Source organism: Hipposideros armiger, unplaced genomic scaffold (genome assembly GCF_001890085.2).
Source record: "Hipposideros armiger isolate ML-2016 unplaced genomic scaffold, ASM189008v1 scaffold_1810, whole genome shotgun sequence".
Classification (NCBI taxonomy): Eukaryota; Metazoa; Chordata; class Mammalia; order Chiroptera; family Hipposideridae; genus Hipposideros; species Hipposideros armiger.
Genome location: NW_017733160.1, coordinates 56,917 through 78,315, shown reverse-complemented (window position 1 = coordinate 78,315; position 21,399 = coordinate 56,917). Strand labels below are relative to the sequence as shown.

The window sequence follows — 21,399 nt, the reverse complement described above, 5'->3', positions numbered from 1 at the left end:
TGATTATGGTGTATGATCCTTTTAATATGCTACTGAATTCAGTTTTCTAGTATCAGTTGCAGATTTTTGCATCCATGTTCACCAGGGACATGTCCCTTTAATTTTCATGTCTTATAAAGTCCTTATTAGGCTTTGGCATGAGGATAATGTTGGCCTCATAAAGTGAATTTGGAAGTGACACCTCCTCCTCAATTTTGGGGAAGAGTTTGAAAAGAATTGTTTTTAATTTTTATTTAAATGTTTAGTAGAATTTACTCATGTAGCCATCTAGTCCTGGGCTTTTCTTTGTTGGGAGGTTTTTGGTTACTGGTTCAATCTCCTCATTCATTATTGGTCTGTTCAGATTTTGTTTCTTCAGCCTTGATAGGTTGTATGTTTCTAGAAATGTATCCATTTCTTATGTTATCTATTTGTTTTCTTAATTTTTAATTAAGAATATAAAAATTGTATATATTATTCATAGTAGTCTCTTATGATCCTTTTTATTTCTTGGGTATAAGTTGTAATGTCTTCCCTTTCATTTATAATTTTATTTACTTGAGTCCTCTCTCCTTTTTCTTGGTTAGTCTAGCTAAAAGTTTGTCAATTTTGTTTATTAAAAAAATTCAACTCATTAGTTTTGTTTCCTCTAGTCTCTATTTTATTTATTTCTGTGCTAGCCTTTATTATTTTCTCCCTTCTGCAAACTTTAGGATTATTATGTGTATGTTCTTCTTTTTCTAGTTCTTTGAGGTAGATAGTTAGGTTGTGTACTTGAAATATTTTTTTTCTTAATGTAGGCATTTATCGTTATAAACTTACCTCTTATAATTGCTTTTGTTTTGTCATATAAGTTTTGGTATATTGTGCTTCTATTCTGTTTGTCTCAAGATACCTTTTGATTTCTTCTTTGACCTAGTAGTTGTCCAGGAGTGTGTTGCTTAATTTTCACATGTTTGTTAATTTTCCAATTTTCTTCCTATTAACTGGTTTCCAGTTTCACACCATTGTGGTCAGAAAAGATACTTGATAAAATATCAAAATTCTTAAATTTGATAAAACTTGCTTTGTGACCCAACATATGATCTTTCCTGGAAAAAGTTCTGTGTATACTTGAGAAGAATTCAGGTGCTGTATTCAGGTGCTGTTGGATGGAATGTTCTGTATATATCTGTTAGGTCCATTTGGTCCCTAGTGTTAGTCAATCTGTTTTCTTATTTATTTTCTGTCTGGATGGCCTATCCATTGTTGGAAGTGGGGTACTGAGGCCCCTTACTATTATTGTAATTCTGTCTCTTTATCCAATTAACTATATTAATATTTGCTTTAAATATTTAGGTGCTCCAATAATATATACATATACATATACATATATTTACAATTGTTACATTCGTTTGATGAATTGACCCCTTTATTACTATACAGTGACCTTGTGTCTTGTGACTAATTTTGACTGAAAGTAGTCTGTTTTATTCACTATTTACCTTCCTTGTTTTGGTTATCATTTCCATGAAATTTCTTTTTTTCATCCCTTCATTTTCACCATATGTGTGTCCTTAAAGCTAGAGTGAGTCTCTTGGAGGCATCATATTGTTGGGTCTTTTTCTTTGATCCATTCAACCACTCTGTGTATTTTTTTAAAATTTTTATTGTTAGTTTCAGGTGTACAGAACAATGCAATAGTTATCCTTTTCACCCTCACAAAGTAACAACTCCCCTCCCCCATCTACTGCCCTCCCACCCCCAATATCATGCTTATCTACTACAATTCCATTGACTCCATTCCCACTCTCTACTCCATGCCCTGTGACTATATGTATACATAATTATAGTTGACATACAATATTATTCAACATCAGTTTCAGAAATACAGTGTGGTGGACAGGCCTCTACACCGACTATGAAGTGGTCTCCCTAACAAGACATGAGTTCATCTGGGCCTCCAAAAATATTTACAATATTATTGATTATGTTCCCCAGACTGTCTTTTCTATCCCTGAGGCCATATTGTAGTTACCAATTTGTATTGTCTCATCCCTTACCCTTCTCCTTCATCCCCACCCCCTCCCAACTAGCAACCCTCAGTTTTTCCTCTGTGTCTCTGAGACTATTTCTGTTTACATTTCTCATTTATTCAGTTTTTAGAATCCACGAATAAGTGAGATCATATGGTATTTGTCTATCTCTGACTGACTTATTTCACTTAGCATAATGTTCTCTAGTTCCATCCATATTGTTGCAAATGGTACTATTTCCTTCTTCTTTGTAGCTGAGTAATACTCCATTGTGTAAATATACCATAGAAATGTACCATTTCTTAACACTCTGTGTATTTTTATTTGAGAATTCAATTCATTTTTTTTCCAGGAGTTCCCCTTGACCAAGTTTACAACCAAACTGTTTTATTATATGAAAGGTTTTTTTGTTTGATTTGGTTTTGTTCTTAGTTTCAGGTGTACAAAACAACATAATGATTAGACATTTACATCCCTTACAAAGTGATAACCCCACCAACTCTACTACTCATCTGACATTGTACATAGCTATTACAATACCATTGACTATATTTCTTATGCTGTATTTTACACCCCGCCCCGATAAATCAAGTACCCATCTGACACCCTACACAGTGTTTACATTATTGATTATATTCCCTCATACTGTATTTCAAATCCCCATGACTATTTTGTGACTACCAATTTGTACTTCTTTTTTTTTTTTAAAGATTTTTTTTATTGGGGAACTGGGAGGATGGGAACAGTGCTGGGGAATTGGGGGAAGGGGAACAGACAAGGTGCTGTTGTTTTGTTCTTCAGTCTAGTTGTGGAGGACGTTGCTTCACTGGCCCAAGTTGGCACCATCATTGCATTCTTCCCGGGCGAGGCACATCAGTCACCAGCTTCTGGACAGCTGCTCACTGTGGCTGCTGGCCCCTCACGGTGGCTGCTGGTTACATATGGTAGCCCATGGAAACCTACTGCCACAGGGGCTGCAGCCTACGCCGTCGCTGGCGACTCATGGCAGCCCAGCTCCAGGTTGAGCTGTTGTTCAGCATCTTAGCTGTGGAGGGCAGTGTCACTAGCCCTCATATGTGGGATCTGAACCGGGGCCCTCTGGCATCCCAAGCCAGTTCTTAACCATCGCGCCACTCGGCCGGCCCAATTTTGTACTTCTTAATCCCTTCACCTTTCTCACCCATCCCCCAAACTCCTCCCATCTAGCAACCATAAGTTTGTTTTCTGTATCAATGGGACTATTTCTGCTTTGTTTACTCATTTATTCTGTTCTTAGATTCCACATATAAGTGAGATCATATGGTATTTGTGTTTCTCAGTCTGACTTATTTCACTTAACTTAATATCCCCTAGGTCATCCATGTTGTTGCAAATGGTAATATTTCATTCTTTCTTATGGCCGAATAATATGCCATTGTATAAATACACCACAATTTCTTTATCCAGTCATCTACTGATGAGCATTTTGGTTGTTTTCATATCTTGGCTATTGTGAATAGTGCTGCAGTAAACATAGGGGTACATATATTTTTTCAGGTTAGTGTTTTGGATTTCTTCAGATAAATACCCAGGAGTGGAATTGTTAGGTCATAAGGTAGTTCTATTTTTAATTTTTGAGGACCCTCCATATTGTTTTCCAAAGTGGCTGCACCAATTTGTAATCCTACCAACAGTACACAAGGGTTCCCTTTTCTCCACATCCTCACCAACACTTGTTGATTTATTGATGATAGCCATTCTGACAGGAGTGAGGTGATATCTCATTGTGGTTTTTATTTGCATTTAATGATGATTAGTGATGTTGAGCATCTTTTAATATGTCTATTTGCCATCTGTATGTCCTCTTTGGAGAAATATCTATTCAGGTCCTCTGCCCATTTTTAAATTGGATGGTTGGGCTTTTTGTTGTTGAGTTGTATGAGGGTTTTTTTTTTCAGTATAAATTTTGGATAGTAACCCTTTATCAGATGTATAATTGGTAAATATCTTCTCCCATTAAGTAGAATGTCTTTTCGTTTTGTTGATGGCTTCATTTGCTGTGGAAAAGCTTTTTAGTTTGATGTAGTCCCATTTGTTTATTTTTTCTTTTGTTTCCCTTACCTGAGGAGATATATCAGTAAAAATATTGCTAAGGGTAATGCCTGAGAGTTTACTTCCTATATTTTCTTGTAGGAGTTTTATGGCTTTGGGTCTTACATTTAAGTCTTTAATCCATTTTGAGCTTATTGTATATGGTGTAAGAAGGTTGTTCAGTTTTATTTTTTTTGCATGAATCTGTCCAGTTTTCCCAGCACCTTTTATTAATTAGACTGTCTTTACCCCAATGTAAATTCTTGCTTCCTTTGTCATAGATTAAATGACCATATAGGCATGGGCTTATTTTTGGGTTCTCTACACTGTTCCATGTATATATGTGTCTATGTTTATGCCAGTCCCATGCTGTTTCGATTACTATAGCCTTGTAGCATAATTTAATATCAGGTAGCATGATACCTCCAGCTTTTTTCTTCTTTCTCAGGATTGCCGTGGCTATTCAGGGTCTCTTATTGTTCCATATAAATTTTAGGATTCTTTGTTCTAGTTCCGTGAAAAATGCCATTGGTATTATGATAAGGATTGCCTTAAATCTATATATTGCTTTGGGTAGTATGAACATTTTAACTATAGTAACTCTTCCTGTCCATGAGCATGGTACATGTTTCCATTTATTTTCATCTTCTTCAATTTCTCTCTTTAATGTCTTATAATTTTCTGAGTACAAGTCTTTTACTTCCTTGGTTAAATTTATTCCTAATTATTTTATTTTATTATTTTGCTGCAATTGTAAGTGGGATTGTTTTCTTAATTTCTCTTTCTCATAGTTTGTTATTGGTGTATAAAATGCAACTGATCTCTGAATATTAACTTTGTACCCTGCTACTTTACTAAATTCATCTATCAGTTAGTTCTAATAGTTTTTTTGTGGAATCTTCGGGGTTCTCTATATACACTACCATGTCATATGCAAATAATGACAATTTTACTTCTACCTTTCCTATTTGGATACCTTTTCTTGTCTGACTGCTGTAGCTTGAGCTTCAGTACTATGTTGAATAAAAGTGGTGAAAGTGGGCATCCTTGGTTTGTTCCTGATCTTAAGGGGAATGCTTTTAGCTTTTCCCCACTGAGTATGATATTAGCTGTGGGTTTGTCTCATATGGCCTTTTTTATGTTAAGATATGTTACCTCTATTCCCACTTTGCTGAGAGTTTTTATCATAAATGGATGCTGGATTATGTCAAATGCTTTTTCTGCATCTATTGATATGACTATATGATTTTTATTTTTCATTTTGTTTATGTGGTGTATCATATTCATTGATTTGTGGATATTTAACCAACCATGCGTACCAGGGATGAATTCCACTAGATAGTGGTGTATAATCTTTTTAATAAATTGCTGAATTTAGTTTTTGTTTTTTGGTAATGTTTTTGTTTGGTTTTGGAATCAGGGTAAATAGTGGCCTTGTAAAGTGAGCTTGGAAGCCTTCCCACCTCTTGGACTATTTTTGAATAGTTTGAGAAGAATAGGTGTTAATTTTTTTTGAATGTTTGGTAAAATTCAACTGTTAAGCCATCTGGTCCAGGACTTTGTTTTTTGGGAGCTTGTTGATTACTGATTCAATTTTGTTGGTAGTAACCAGTCTGTTCAAATTTTCTGTTTCTTCTTGATTCAGCCTTAGAAGATTTTATGCTTCTAGGAACTTATTCATTTCTTCCAGATTTTCCCATTTTTTCACATATAGTTGCTTGTAGTATTTTCTTCTTCTTCTTTTTTTTTTTTTGTATTTCTGTGGTGTAGGTTGTCACTTCTCATCTTTCATTTCTGATTTTATTTATTTGGATCATCTCTCTTTTTTCCTTGATGAGTCTGATGAGATTTTTCTTGTTTCTTTAAGTAGGCCTGCATTGCTATGAATTTCCTTCTTAGGACTGCTTTCACTGTGTCCCATAGATTTTGTGTCATTGTGTTTTCATTTTCAAATTTCTCAGGGTATATTGTGATTTCTACCTTGATCTTATGGCTGACTCATTCACTATTTAGTAGCATGTTATTTAGTCTCCATGTGTTTATGTGTTTTTCAGCTTTTTTCTTTTTGTAATTAAGTTTATTGGGGTGACATTGGTTAGTAAAATTATATAGGTTTCAAGTGTACATTTCTATAATGCATCTCTATAAAATGCATTGTGTGTTCACCACCCAGAGTCAGTTCTCCTTCCATCACCATATATTTGATCTTCTTCTCCCTCTTTTACATTCCCTCCCCCTTACCATCTAGAAACCACTAAACTGTTGTGTCTATGAATTTTTGTTCCTTTGTTTATTTGTGTTCTTTTGTTAATTTCAGTTTTATATATCTTTTTCTGTCTGACTTATTTCACTTAGCATAATTATCTCAAGATCCATCCATGTTGTTGCAAATGGCAGTATTTTATTTTTTCTTAAGGCTGAGTACTATTCTATTGTGTATATGTGCCATATCTTCTTTATACAATCGTCTGTTGAAGGATAGTGGTTGTTTCCATGTTTTGTCCACCATGAATAATGCTGCAATGAACATCAGGGTACATATATCTTTATGGATAAACGTTTTCAGATATTTTGAGTAGATACACAGAAGAGGGGTTTCTGGATCATATGGTAATTCTATTCTTAATTTTTTGAGAAACCTCAGTATTGTTTTCCAAAGTGGTTGTACCAATTTACATTTCCACCAACAGTGTTTGAGGGTTTCTATTTCTCTACAGCCTTTTTAACACTTGTTATTATTTGTCTTGTTGATGATAGCCATTGAATAGGTGTGAGATGATATCTCATTGTGGTTTTGTTTGCATTTCCCTAACAGCTAGTGAAATTGAGCATTTTTTCACATATTTGTTGGCTGTTTGTATGTCTTCTTGGGAGAAGTGTCTGTTCAGGTCCTCTGCTCATTTCCTTTAATTGTGTTTTTGTTTTGTTTTGTTTTGTTTTTAGTTGTATACCTTCTTTATTTTTTTTAATTTATTTTTTTTATTGGGGAATTGGGGGGATGGAAACAGTGCTGGGGAATTGGGGAAAGGGGAACAGACAAGTTGCTGTCGTTTTGTTCTTCAATCTAGTTGTGGAGGATGTTGCTTCACTGGCCCAAGTTNCTGCTGGCCGCTCACGCTGGCTGCTGGCCACACACGGTAGCCCATGGCAATCCACTGCCACAGGGACTGCAGCCCACGCCGTCGCCGGCGACTCACGGCAGCCCAGCTCCAGGTTGAGCTGTTGTTCAGCATCTTAACTGTAGAGGGCAGTGTCACTGGCCCTCATATGTGGGATCCGAACCGGGCCCTCTGGCATCCCAAGCGAGTTCTTAACCATTGCGCCACTCGGCCGGCCCTATACCTTCTTTATATATTTTAGACATTAGCCCTTTATTGGAGGTGTTGTTTGCAAATATCTTCTCCCATTCAGTTGGCTGCCTCTTTGTTTTGTTGATGGCTTCTTTTGCTGTGCAGAAGCTTTTTAGTTTGATATAGTGCTATTCATTTATTATTACTTTTCCTTCTCTTGCCTTTGAAGTTAAATTCACAAAATCCTCTCTAAGACCAATTCCATAAGTTTAGTAATTATGTTTTCTTCTATGCAACTTATTGTTTCAGGTCTTTGATCCATTTTGAGTTAATTTTGGCATATGGTGACATATAGCAGTCTAGTTTCATCTTTTTGCATGTGGTTTTCTAATTTTCCCAGCACCATTTATTGAAGAAGGAGGATAATTATACATCTTGTGTAAGCCAGTGGGGAAGATAAATTGACACATAATGGGAAGTTGTTGGGAAAAGGAGCCCTCAAATCAGTTTGTCTGGCTCATTCTTACCTCTAGTTCATGGACGGGCACAGGCTGTGATGGAAGACAGGAAACACACTTGATCCTTATGGTCAGGGGGTTTAAGTCCTGCTTTTGCTCCTCGGTCATGATAGGAACTTCTGTCTTTAAAGTCAAAAAACAATCTAAAATGTTGGCAGACCTCCCACTGCCACGACTGACAACAGTTTGCCATCCTGGGGGGGGGGAATATATACAGCATTAGATTGTTACTCATGACAGTCCCAAGACAAGCACAGAGGCATCAAGCAACCTGAGAAGAGCCAATGATAAGATTATAATTTAAAAAAACTTTTAAAAAAAGAATTGGGAAACACTTATAGGCAGCATGTTATACACCAGCTATTGAGGTTCCATAAATTCTCTGGGAGAATTTAATTTTTGTGACTTAATCTTGATGATCATCTTGTAATATTGCAGTTTCTGATTTATCTATAGGATACAATAAGGAATAAAGGTGCTTGGGAGCCACCATCCCAAAATAGTCAGATTTACTTGGTCTAGGTGTAGACTTTATGCTGGGTTTTTTAAAAGCTCCCCAGGTGATTCAAAACCACCATCCTATACTTGTCCAGTACAGTACTTACTGGTTATATGCGACTACTTAAATTTAAATTAATTCAAATTGAATACACTTTAAAATGTGATTTCTTCTTCACATGAGTCACATTTCAAATGCTCAGTAGTCATGTGTGGCTGGTGACTACTGGACTGGACAGTGCAAATACATCTTTATCACTGCAGGAAGCTCCATTGGAGACTGCTACTCCTGGCAATTATCTTAGAACACATTCAAGCATAAATCATGCCAGTGTCTACCTGGTGTCCTGTAGTGTTGCTTTAACTGCTGTGGTCTAATAGGAAAAGCATAGATATTGATGTCAGACATAACTGATATATTTGAGCCAAATCAAACATGGCACACCTCATACTATGTCGGTTTTGCAATAGTGTGACTAGAAAAAGGATGGGTGAATTGAGCCACTGCATGACACACACATAGCTGTGAGAATACTCTTCTCATAAAAGGTGTCCATTTCACCAGGTAGAGACATACTGGTATAGGAAAACAATTTATAAAGCTACAGTTTTGCAAGCAGAGAAGCTAGGTTCAAATCCTAGATCTGACTCTTAATAGTCATGTGACCTACAACAGTGGAGGCTCTTTGAGGCTCAATTTACTCATGTGCAGAATGGGCACAGATACCACCCTTCTTAGAGTTATATATAGAAAGGTGCCAGGAACACTGTTCAGCACATAGTACATGCTCAAAAAATCAGTTCTATTACTTTCAAAATGCTTATAAACATGTTTCTAGGGCACATAAAAACCCAGTCACTCATGCTCAGAAAGAGTAGTCACTTCCAAAACAAGTCATGAGCCTGGTGTGTGCAGCCGTCTGCATGGCCATAAGCCATGAGCACCTCCTGAGCAGCTCTCCCTGCTCCCACGTGATTCTCTTCATTAAAACCCACTAATTAAGGCCATAACTAATTACGATTTGTGTTCTAGAACTTTGTAAGCCTTTTCATATAAAAGATTGCCTGATATAGAAAAAAATCTCCAGTTTAAACATGTACTCAAATCATCATTCATGACTGGCCGAGTTGCTCAGTTGGTTAAGAGTTGGTTTAAGAGCTCGAGCTCTGAGCAACAGGGCCTCTGGTTCAATTCCCACATGGGCCAGTGATGCTGTGCCCAAGCTGAGCTGTCACCATCAACAGGTGCCAGGATGGCTCAGCTGGTGTAACAACAAGACTGCCTGTTCGATGGTGGGCTACACCCACCTACAACTAAGACTGAACTTGGCACCTTGAGCTGAGCTGCTGCCCGGATGGCTCAGTGGATAGAGTGTGCACTCTTAACAACAAGGCTGCCGGGTTCAACTCTCACATGGAATGGTGTCTACACCCACCTGCAACTAATATTGAACACAACACCTTGAGTTTAGGGGCCACAAACTGCCGACGGGCAGCCAGATGGCGACTGGCTCCTTCCACAGCTAAGATTGAAGAACAACAACTTGGCTGGTCCTCTTCCCCAATTCACCAACACTGTTCCCCTCTCCCAATTCCCCAATAAAATCTTTTTTAAAAATCATCATTCATAAATTTAGGGAGGTGTCAGCCATAATTACAGAGTAGAGTTTCTCAACCTCAGTACTACGGACATTTGGGGACAGATAATTCTTTGTTGTGTGGACATTTAGCAGGATTCCACTAATACCAATAGCATCCCGCTCACTTATGACAATCCAAAATGCCTCCACACACTGTCAAATGTTTCCTGGGAGGCACCAGTGCCTGAGTTAAAAACCACTGTTCCAGAGTAAGGGGAAAGGTGTGGGGGAATGGACACTTTATGGTTTGTGCACTTACAGCTGCTAGACTTGAATATGCATTAATGCCATTTAATCCTCAAACAGCACTGTGTGGTTGCTATCATATTTTCTTTACATATGAGAAACGGAGGCCCACAGATGTTAAGTAATCATCTAAGGTCTTTTGCTAACAAGTGTTGGAACCAGTGTCCAAACTAGTCCTGTTTGGCTAGGTTTGGCCCCTCCGATATTCAATAAAAATAAGAGTTTATTCCAAACACAGAATCTTTCTGAGTTACTAACTAACCAATATTTACGACTAAGGTATGCAAAGTGTATGGCCTAATTTGAAACTGAAGATGATTATCAAAATAATCATGCTGGTTTTGGAATAGATCTTATGCTACTATTTTATGGGAAACACAAACATACAATAGGCCTGCTGAGTCAAGGCCATTCTTGGTTATAACCATAAACCATGACATCAGTGTAAATCATGACATCTGTTTTCCTTGCTGGAGGCCCACTGTCCTGCATCCAGCCCACCTAATGTCATGATAGAAGCAGCTGCCGCCTCCATGCCAGCAACCTCTGTGTCTTACTGTGTGTACGGTTCCATGTTAAGCAGTTTACAAACATTATCTCATGTGATCCTTACTATAGACCTCAGAGGTAGGAATTATCACCCCCATTTTACATATGAGGAAACTGAGACTCAGAGAAAGCAGGTAACTTGCTGGTAAGTGGCTGAGCCAGGATTCAAAGTCACCAGAGCTCTTGCAATAACTGTCATATTACACAGCCACGACAGCACAGGTTAAAGAGAGGGAGTTCCAGGCATTTCTTGGCCTCACTATTCTGGAAATAGCCACACCTAGCAGTCCCAGACCATTCTAGCTTCTCCTTCCCCTCACAGCAAAATTAAGGAACACAGTCATGCAGGTCACTCAGAGCTCACCCATCTAGAGGATCACTGGTTCCTCTTCAGGATTCAATGACCATGAAGCATTAACCATGATGTTTGCTCCAAGCAGAAGCATGCAACAGCTGTGTGTGGGGCTTGGTCCTCCCAGAGCACAACATGAGAGTGGGTAAGAGTCTATGAAAATTTACTTCTCCAGAAAAATTTCTGATGTGGTGGGAAAGCTAAGGCAGTCCAAAAGGCCCAACTTTACGTGAAAGCTGATTTTCAAAAATCCATTTAAAGGTACAAAATAAAAAGTTAATAGCATTTCTTCAAAATGTATGAACATTAACCTAACAGCCTGTGAGAATTACGATTTTTCTAGCACCTGTGGAACTCAACACTGACTTTACAGGGTTTTACTCTCCGTGTCTACAAAAGTCAGTTCCATGTCAGAGAAGACTTAAATCTAAATTTCTGCAGATTAGCCAGGAGAGGGCGCACATTCACCATGATGGCCAAAAAAAAAAATCCACAATTAAATAGGTTTGAAATTTCTTTAAGGCGAAAAGGAAGAGGAACTCCCAAAATAAACAACAGTTCTAAACCTGGTTGGTTAGAAATAAGTGAGCCTCTAGGTGATCACTACTGATGTAACAAGGAAGTCTAGGGGCTCCTTCCTAAGGAAGGATCACTACCTCCTGTGGTGTAGTTCCCCTCACCCATATTACCCTTTTTAAAATAAAGTCACATAATTTTTCCCAAAATATATTCTCAGCTTTCCATCACCAAAACATATGGATATAATAAATACCTATTTATTACTTAGCAAACTGTAGAAAACTTAGTTTATAACTTGTGATAGATCTTATAAAACAAAAAAATCAAACATCTGTTCCATCACCGAGCTGTGTGAGCTCAGCTAAGTTACTTGAATTCTAACTGGAAAAAAACATGGTGACAATGATAACCACTCCTGACACCACTGCCACAAGTTTGAGAGGATGAGTTTGTCATGAGAAGTAAATGATGGGATATAACTACTGGTTCCCTTTCCTAATTTCCTTTACTAGATGTTTTCATAAAAATCTGTAGAAACTTGTTTATTAAAAAGCAGCGTCTTGTTTAGCAAAAAAAATTATGATATTTATTATTTTCACAGGTTTCCTTAGACTTTGGAATCAGAGCTGGGTTCAAATCCTGTCTTCACACTTCCTTGTATGTGATCTTAGATAATGCATTTAACTCTCTAGGCTTCTGTTTCCCCTTCTGTATAGTGAGACTCTTACTCCCGCTTTCTAAGATGGCTGTGAACATGAAGTTCAGTGGCATAGAGCATAGGCTTTGGTCACCATGAGCATCCTGTTTATGGATTTTCGGCCACTTTTGACAGGACAACCAGAAACTGTTGGGAACAAGTGTAGCTACCTGCAAGGAGTGGCATTACTGCCAGCTGGATGGAGAAGGAGCCCTGCTTCCAGTGGCCTGCCAGCTTGGGGTCAGTGTCTTCTTCTGCTCGAGATTTCTTCCTTCTCTTCTGGCTTTTTTTTTTCTTCTCTGATTCTTTCTGTTTAACTGTGAAATTAAAAGAAGGAAACAAGTGTTAAGAGGAGCTCATATCCAAGCTGCCATATGTGAATGTACACAAGCTACAGATATTTGGGAAGGTACTGGAAGCTCCCTGAAGGCAGAGGTTGTTTTTGTGCTGCTGTCCTTTCCCAGAAACCAGAAGAGGTGTCTAAATGTGGGTAGCTGACCAGTTACCAGTTATATCCAGAGAGAAATTGAGGGGTGTCCTGATCTCCCACCTGCTACTACCAAGAATGTGTGCAATAGGGGGCTAAGTTTGCCATGATGACAACAGCACCACAACATAAGTTCTCCTTCAAGTCAGCTCTTCACCACAGAATAGGGTTGAGGTTTGGGCTTTGGAGTTGAACCACCAAAGTTCCAGAACCAGGTCTACCCCTCCTGCAGTGTAGTGCTGGAAAAATACCTCCCCATTCTGAGCCTCAATTACCTCATATGTTGAGTATGGGCAACAGCACCTGCTTTCTAGGGTCTTGAGAAGAATAAGTGAGCAAGGGTACACAAAAGCTCAGGTCAGTCCAAGATCAGATCAAGAATAAAACGGAGGGCCGGCCGAGTGGCGCAATGGTTAAGAACTGGCTTGGGACGCCAGAGGGCCCCGGTTCGGATCCCACATATGAGGGCCAGTGATGCTGCCCTCTACAGCTAAGATGCTGGACAACAGCTCAACCTGGAGCTGGGTTGCCATGAGTCGCTGGTGATGGTGTAGGCTGCAGCCCCTGTGGCAGTGGGTTGCCACGGGCTACCGTATGTAGCCAGCAGCCAGCGTGAGTGGCCAGCAGCTGCAGTGAGCAGCCATCCAGAAGCCGGAGAATGATGTGCCTCGCCTGGGAAGAGCGCAATGATGGTGCCAACTTGGGCCAATGAAGCAACGTCCTCCACAGCTAGACTGAAGAACAAAACGACAACAACTTGTCTGTTCCCCTTCCCCCAATTCCCCAGCACTGTTCCCATCCCCAAATTCCCCAATAAAAATCTTTAAAAAAAAAGAATAAAAGGGAGATGTTAAGACATAAATCTCTGCTAGTTTATACCATGAGCTATTGGCTCCATTATATAAAGGCCAATGGAACAAACTAGAAAGTGCAGAACTAGATCCACACACATAGGGGGACTTAATAGATGCCAGAGGTAGCATTTCAAATCAATTGAAAAGAATAGAATAGCCAGTTAATTATATTGACTATTCATTTAGAGGCAAATAAAATTATCAGCACCTCATATCATATGCAAAATGAATTGCAGACTAAAGGTGGGAAACAAAAACTTCAAAATCATTAGAAAAATATATAGGAGAAGGTACTGACATGTGGATGAGGAAGGATTTCTTAAATATTTTCAAAAGTACCAACTAGAAAGGAATTGTTAAATAACTGGTGTACAAAAGAAAACACCATACACAGAGTGAAAGGATAAATTACAGATCTCAGTCTGTGAGGTTTATAATGCATGTAAATGACATGCATAATTATTCCGAAGATGTAAAAAATAAAGCTTACAAATCAATAAGAAAAAATCTGGAACCCAACGGAAAAATAAGCAAAGAAATAAGAATAGGCAAATCATATATGAGTATGACCAAATAAGCATATGAAATGTTCTCAACGCCACTAGGAATCAGGAATTAAGCTCCTGACTGTGCCAAGCATAGGTGATGATGTGGAGAAACAGGGATTCTCAGGAGTGCTGTTAGAAGGGCAACCCAGAGAGTAAACTGGCAGCATCTCCTAAGGAGTAAAGGTGCATTTCCTACACCTGGTGACCTCATTGGGTAATGCTTTAGACTATCCTGCGTGTGCACATGGACACCTGCACAAGGATGCTAGCTATTGCAGTGCTGATGGGCCAGGAAATTGAAGACAACTCAATCTCTCTCATGGGGGACTGCATGGGTGAAGGATAGTACATTCATCTAATGGGGTACTCTACAGAAGTTGTAATGAAGGAGCTGGACTTACGTATATTGACAAGAATAAATCTCAGAAATAAAGTTGAGTGCAAAGAGCAAGTTGCAGGTAGATATGTGTGGTATGAAATCATTTCTGTGACTCATAAAAACAAAAATCAATAACATGTTGTATGAATGTGTGAGAAAGAATGGAGTGGCAGGAAGGGTCACACCAGTTTCTATCTCAGTATATAGTATGTTTCTTTTTTTATTATTTTTATTGTTAGTTTCAGGTGTACAGAACAATGCAATAGTTACCCTTTTCACCCTCACAAAGTAACAACCCCCCTCCCCCATCTATTGCCCTCCCACCCCCAATATCATGCTTATCTATTACAATTCCATTGACTCCTTTCCCGCACTCTACTCCATGTTATAGTATGTTTCTTAAAAGCACAGGATGCAAAGGGGGCTGAAACTGTATCTGTAACCTTTTATTTCTTAAAACCAGAAAAAAGAAAAAAGAACAAGAAAGTTATGAAGGACATTTATAAAAAAATAATAAAACCTACTGTATTTTGCCATGCATAATGAGCACTTTTTTGCCCAATTTGTGAGGGAAAAATAAGGATGCACATTATACATGGGTAGTACTAATTCTGTATCTATATAAATGTTTTTAATTCTTTTATTTATGCTTATGGCTTAAAAGTGTAACTCTAGAAATCAATAATGATATCTGTATGCAAAATAATACCATGGAATACAATAATTGGTTTTGTTGAACTTATGATGAACTAGCAACAACGAAGAGTTCTTGGCCTTCTATGATGCATAAATATCATAAATTTGTCACTGGTACATAAAATTGCTTTACCTTGTATCTATTCTTGTGTTTTGTAATTATTTGTTACATAAAATTTCTTGTACCATAATATGTTTAAAAAATGCTAAAGGGCCGGCTGAGTGGCTCAATTGGTTAAGAGTTGGTTTGGAAATGCGAGCTCTGAGCAGCAGGGCCACCAGTTTGGTTCCCACATGGGCCAGTGACGCTGCACCCTCTACATACAGCTAAGATGGTGAGCAACAGCTGGACCTGGAGCTGGGCTGCCGTGAGTGGCCAGTGACAGCATAGGCTGCAGTGGGGCTGCAGTGGGCTGCTGTGAGGTACCGTGAGTGTCCAGCAGCCAGTGTGAGTGGCTGGTGGCTGGCAGTGGGCGAGAGCTGCTGTGAGCTGCCGTGAGCCGCCGTGAGCCACTGTGAGTGGCCATCCAACGACCAGCAGCTGACTGCCTCAGCCGGGAAGAGCACAATGATCATAATACCAACATGGGCCAGTGAAGCGATGTCCTCCACAACTAGGCTGAAGAACAAAAAGGACAGCAACTTGTCTGTTCCCCTTCCTTGATTCCCCAAAACTGTTCCCCTCCCCCAATTCCCCAATAAAATGTTTTTTTAAAAAAAGATAAAATTCCTTTATAATACAAAAAACAAGTACCTAAATGCAAACAAATAAAAATTTCAATTAAAATGAAAGATTTTTTTCCCCTGAAAGTTTGTGCCAAAAATGTGGGTGCCCATTATACATGGGAGCACATTATACATGGCAAAACACAGTAAATTGTGGGTACATTGTTGTTATATTTTTCTGTGTATGTTTCTATCTTTATATCAAGATAAAAAAAGAATGGTTTGAAAGCCTCATTAAAATGCTCAAATAACATAAAAAAGAAGTGAGGCAGTTTTATCTTAAAAAGAGAAAACTCAGGAGGAGCTGAGAGGTGTTCAGATATGAAAGTGTGGACTAGTCTTTTAGGGCTTTAAAAATAGAAATGAATTTTTAATTTTCAGAATTATTTTTATTTATTATTATTTTTAGATTTTTAAAATTATTTTTTGTTATGAAATACACATTTTTTAGAATTAGTTTCAGCTGTACAACACAGTGCAATAGTTATACTTTTTACCCCTCAAAGTGACAACCCTCCTCCCCCAATCCGCCACCCCACTTCCCGCCAGTATCATACATATCTATTACAATTCCCTTGACTCCACTCCCACAGTATACTCCACGTCCCATGACTATAAATATATATATATATATATACATATATATATATATATTCACTTATAGTTGACATAGAATATTATACAACATCAGCTTCAGGTGTACAGTGCAGTGATCAAGCCTCTACCCCATCCATGATGCAGTCTCCCTAGCAAGACATGTGACCACCTGACACCCTACAAAATATTTACAACATTATTAATTATATTCCTCAAACTGACTTTCATGTCCGTGTGGCAATATTGTAGTTACGTATTTATGCTGTCTAACCCCTTCCCCTTCTCCCTCATCCCCACCCCCCTCCCAACTAACAGCCATCAGTTGTTCCTCTATATCTCTGAGACCACTTTTTACTTTGCTTGTTCATTCAGTATTTTAGATTCCACATATAAGTGAAATCATATGGTATTTGTCTTTCTCCGACTGACTTATTTCACTTAACATAATAGTCTCTAAGTCCATCCATATCGTCCCATAGAAATGAATTTTATTCACCTGTGTCTCCAACACCTAGTAGACAGCCTGACTCAAACTGTCATTTCTCTCCACAACTTCAATGTTGAACTAGAACCAGGAGAAGCAGACTAACTGAATGAGAGTTAAGGAAATGACTTGTAACAGTTACAAGTGAATGAACAGGAAATGGCCATCCCAAGAGGCAGCAAGTGTACAGGCTCTAGATTTTCTGCCTCACACTGGAAACCCAACTGCTTGCTGAAAAGCTGGTGAGGAGATCTAGGCCAAGAACGAGGAGGTAGATTTACTGGCTTCTGAGTGAAACAGGGCCCAGTTGGGACCCCCACAAAACAGGTCTCACCTCTCCCTGCCCTAGAGCTTAACAATTGATAAACCACTTCCCTGTGGTTTGTGCTTGGAAAGTCCCCTGTCCCAGTTCCTGGAGCTTAGGATGTCCCCTGTCGCGGTTCCCTGCTTTAGATAATTATCCTGAAACTTACACTTGCTTACTAGTCAAAATGCCCCGTGCTTGCCAATTATAATCTTTATGGCCTAGCATTCTTTCCAGGTTACTGTCATCACTGCTCCTGGGTTGCTGATGCGACTGGAGAGCCACATCGCCAAAGGGAATGCTCCATGCAGACACCCTGGAACCATCACATAGCCTCTGGAGGAATGTCCAGGTTTTCCCTTAAATATCCCAGGCTGGTCTGAAAATGCTAAGGCAGTTTTTGGAGGTGTTAACGCACTGCCTTCTCAGACCACTGGTACTCTGATAATAAACTCTTACTCTATGACCCAACTCCTGTGTTGGTCTATTGGCTGAGCGGCACAGGCAGCACAAGCCCTGGACTCGTTTTGCCTCTGGTTTCATGAAGATCTTTGTTTCTCTGCAGTCTGTCATTAAGATTTCATGTTTCTGCATTAGTAGTTCCTGTAACCTGGGATGCTAATTCCCTCATTCCACTGTAAGAAGCAAATAGCTTCCTATCTTCCAGTGAGTCTTTCCATATCCCCCACTCATCTGTGCTTTCTCAATATACCACATACCTACCCCACCATAGCATCTGTCACATAGGATTGTAATTATTTGTTTGAAAGTCTCCAGTAGACATTAGAGCTTTTCATGTTTCCTATATTCACAACATCATCACAAGATTAGGAGCACAAAAATGTTGGAAGGGAGGTGACAGAGGAGGTAGATGGATGGGATAATGTGGGTAAGTGAATGGGATGAAATGGGATTGGATGGATGGATAGATGGATGGATGGACGGATAGATGTTGGGGATGGAAGGATGAGGTGAGATAGAATGGATAAGTTGAAAGTATATGTAGTATTCTTTTATTTTGAGTAATATTTGGTCAGATATCACAGAATCTTATTAAAATATTTGGAATTTGAAATATTTCATAATTATTTCAAGTCTAGTTATAAAATTCCAAAATCCCATCCTTACTTTGAAATTTTTGCTTTTCTAATATGCTTGTTAAGCTTCTAAATGATGGCCTCTCAATTAATTTCTTCATCTCCATCACAGTTGCCCCTCCCAAAGAAATAGTTGGTAGTCTTAACATACTCCATCTAGAAAATTCACAAAGAGAAAAATAAAGGTGAAAAAAATCAGGGACCAGATAGATCTAAGAATCTACTAGGTTGTCAGAAAAGTCATGATGCATTTTTGTAATGGAAAACATAGAAAAAAATACATCATGACTCTTCTGACAACCCAATATTTATTGGATAAAATGTAAGCAGATTAAAAAAATAATAACATTGCATTCCTCTAACCCAGGGGTCGGAAAACTGTGGCTCACAAGTCACATGTGGCTCTTTGGGTACGTATATGTGGCTCTGAAGTAAAATTGAAAATGAAAACAAAACTATCATAGTTTCATTTATAAAATTTTTAAAGGATATTATTCACATAATGGTGATTTCATTTGTTTTATAGGTCTTGCAAAACTTTGAGGGATAGGATAGGCTCTTCCATCTCAAAAGTTTGCTGACCCCTACTCTAACCTAATGCTTCTTAAATTTCAACATGCATATAAACCATCTGGGAATGTTGCTAAATAAAAAGCAGATTGTGGTTCAGTAAGCCTGGAGTAGGTCTGAGATTCCACATTTCTAGCAAGCTCCCAGTAATGGTGATGCTATTGGTCTGCAGACCACACTTGTACTATCAATTTCTAGAAAATATAATGGAAAATAATATATTTTTAATAAAAGAAACTGAAATTCTAAAATATCCAGAAATTCATTTACAGGAATTATCCACAACATCTATAGGAAGGAAAAATTAACTCTATCAATAACGTCATAAAGGAGTTGCTGAACTAGGTGAAAATATACACCAGGATCAGGGATGGGAGAAATTCACAATGTAAAAATGTCAACTTTTTTCCAAATTAATCTATAAATTCAATGCAAAAACAATTTTTTTTAAATCAAGATTTTTTTTTCAATGACATTTTCTCTTGGTTGTCCCTATCCTATTCCCTCAAGTAACCAGCTGGGCCTCCATTCTACTCCTAGTCTCCACAGCATCCAAGGAAACTTCTCCACACCCTTCTTAAGCTCCAAGAGGCCCCAAGAGCAATTGCCCTCACAGAAGGAAGGGCTATGGACTTGTAATCTGAAGGAGTGGGTTGGGATCCTGGCTTTACCAATACTCCTAAGATTCCCAAGAATTCTTTTAGAACTTTGTGCAAATCACTTAACTAGTCATCTAGTGTAGAACATGGAGATAGAACCACCTCACAGAATAAGCGTTATGAGGATTACATGAGACAAAGTAATGCACGACAAAGCACAGTGCCTGACATATAACATGTGCTCACAAACACAAGCATTTCTCCCTCTGTTCCTTTCATTTCACCTGGATTGCATGAACTCCAACATAATTGAAGTTACTAAAAATCTACACAATTCATGGGGGGGGGTCTGTAGGACTAGTATAAGAGAGGGCTGCTCCCCCACTCCCCAAAATAACATAGGTTCATTCTTACCCAACTGTAGCAAGATCTTCCATTCTGAGTAGCTTTTCATATTCCTCGGTGTTCTTGGAAAGAGTTTCAGGCTCTGCTGCATGAGAACCTCATAGTTAGCAAAGGTCTCCAAACTTCTTGTTCCATACTAGTTCACTAAGAAATGAGGGTCCTTTACACATTTTGTAAAACCAGTCCCAAATAGCAGGCCTGGTATGTGGTGAGCATTTAGTAAAAAAATTAATAATAAATGAGTACATGAGTGAATATACAGACTAATTATGATTATTTGGACAATGGAGGCAAGAGGAGGCCTCCAGTTCTTTATATAGTGCCCACAAAGAAAAAAGAAAAGAAGAAAACCCTATTATTTATTCAGTTGTCCACTTCAGCACTGTTTACATAGAATATACCATATTTCCCCATGTATAAGACACGCTGTTTTTCGAAAAATTTGGCATCTAAAAACTGGGTACGTCTTATACAGTGGTTATAGATTTTTTTACTTGCATTTCCCACTTTTTCATGCTTGTTGTCTTTGCACTCATTGTTTAGCACTTGTTACCGGTATATTACAGTAGGTTACATTTTGCCACGTTCTGCCCAGAAATGGCTCAGAAAAGATTTTCCTACAGTGCTGAATTCAAGTTAAAAGCGATCCGGTTTGCAAACGTGAATGGAAATCGTGCTGCTGAACGTAAGTTTGGTCCTCCTCCAACTGAGAAAACAATCTGAGACTGGCTACGGGAAGAAGAAACCCTACTGAAAACACCATGGCAGAAGAAGGCCGTGAGAGTCAAGTCAGCAAAATGGCCAGATTTAGAGAGGGAATTTAAGATATGGATCAAAGAGCAAAGGGCAATTGGGTGATTCATCATCAGACACAGATGAGGACAAGCTAATCATTGGGAGTTTTGACAGTGATGAAGAGTTGTATGAATTTTATGATGAATAAAACTTGAGTTCAATAACTTCATGTAATACATTTTTTTTCAAATTTCGGGCCCCAAAATTAAGGTGCATCTTATACATGGGAGCATCTTATACATGGGGAAATACGGTACTCAAAACACTCCCAGATTCCTAAGTTCCCACCTATAGGGAATGATTAAGCAAATTACAGTAGTACCAGCAGATGAAATATTATTTAGTCACCTCAAATGAAGTTTATAGAAAGTTTTGAGGGAAATAGGAAAGTGCATGTAATAACATGTTACTATCAGAATACAGAATCAAGTATCCAAGATAACCTCGTCTATGTAAAAAAAATCTTAGAAGAAAAAGAATTTGCC

General features: G+C 38.5%; 1 protein-coding gene across 1 annotated transcript in view; it reads right to left on the bottom strand.

Moving 5' to 3' along the window:
• LOC109378222 (uncharacterized protein KIAA1257-like) overlaps positions 1-21,399 on the bottom strand; it is a gene marked incomplete at its 3' end in the record, with an annotated part of 50,627 nt that overhangs the window by 18,272 nt on the left and 10,956 nt on the right. Inside the window, exons 6-9 of the mRNA XM_019634681.1 lie at positions 20,129-20,204; positions 18,577-18,701; positions 12,544-12,690; positions 7,882-8,066 (exon numbers count right to left, since the gene is read on the bottom strand). Coding sequence (XP_019490226.1) covers positions 7,882-8,066; positions 12,544-12,690; positions 18,577-18,701; positions 20,129-20,204 — 533 coding nt within the window. The remainder of the gene's footprint in view (positions 1-7,881; positions 8,067-12,543; positions 12,691-18,576; positions 18,702-20,128; positions 20,205-21,399) is intronic.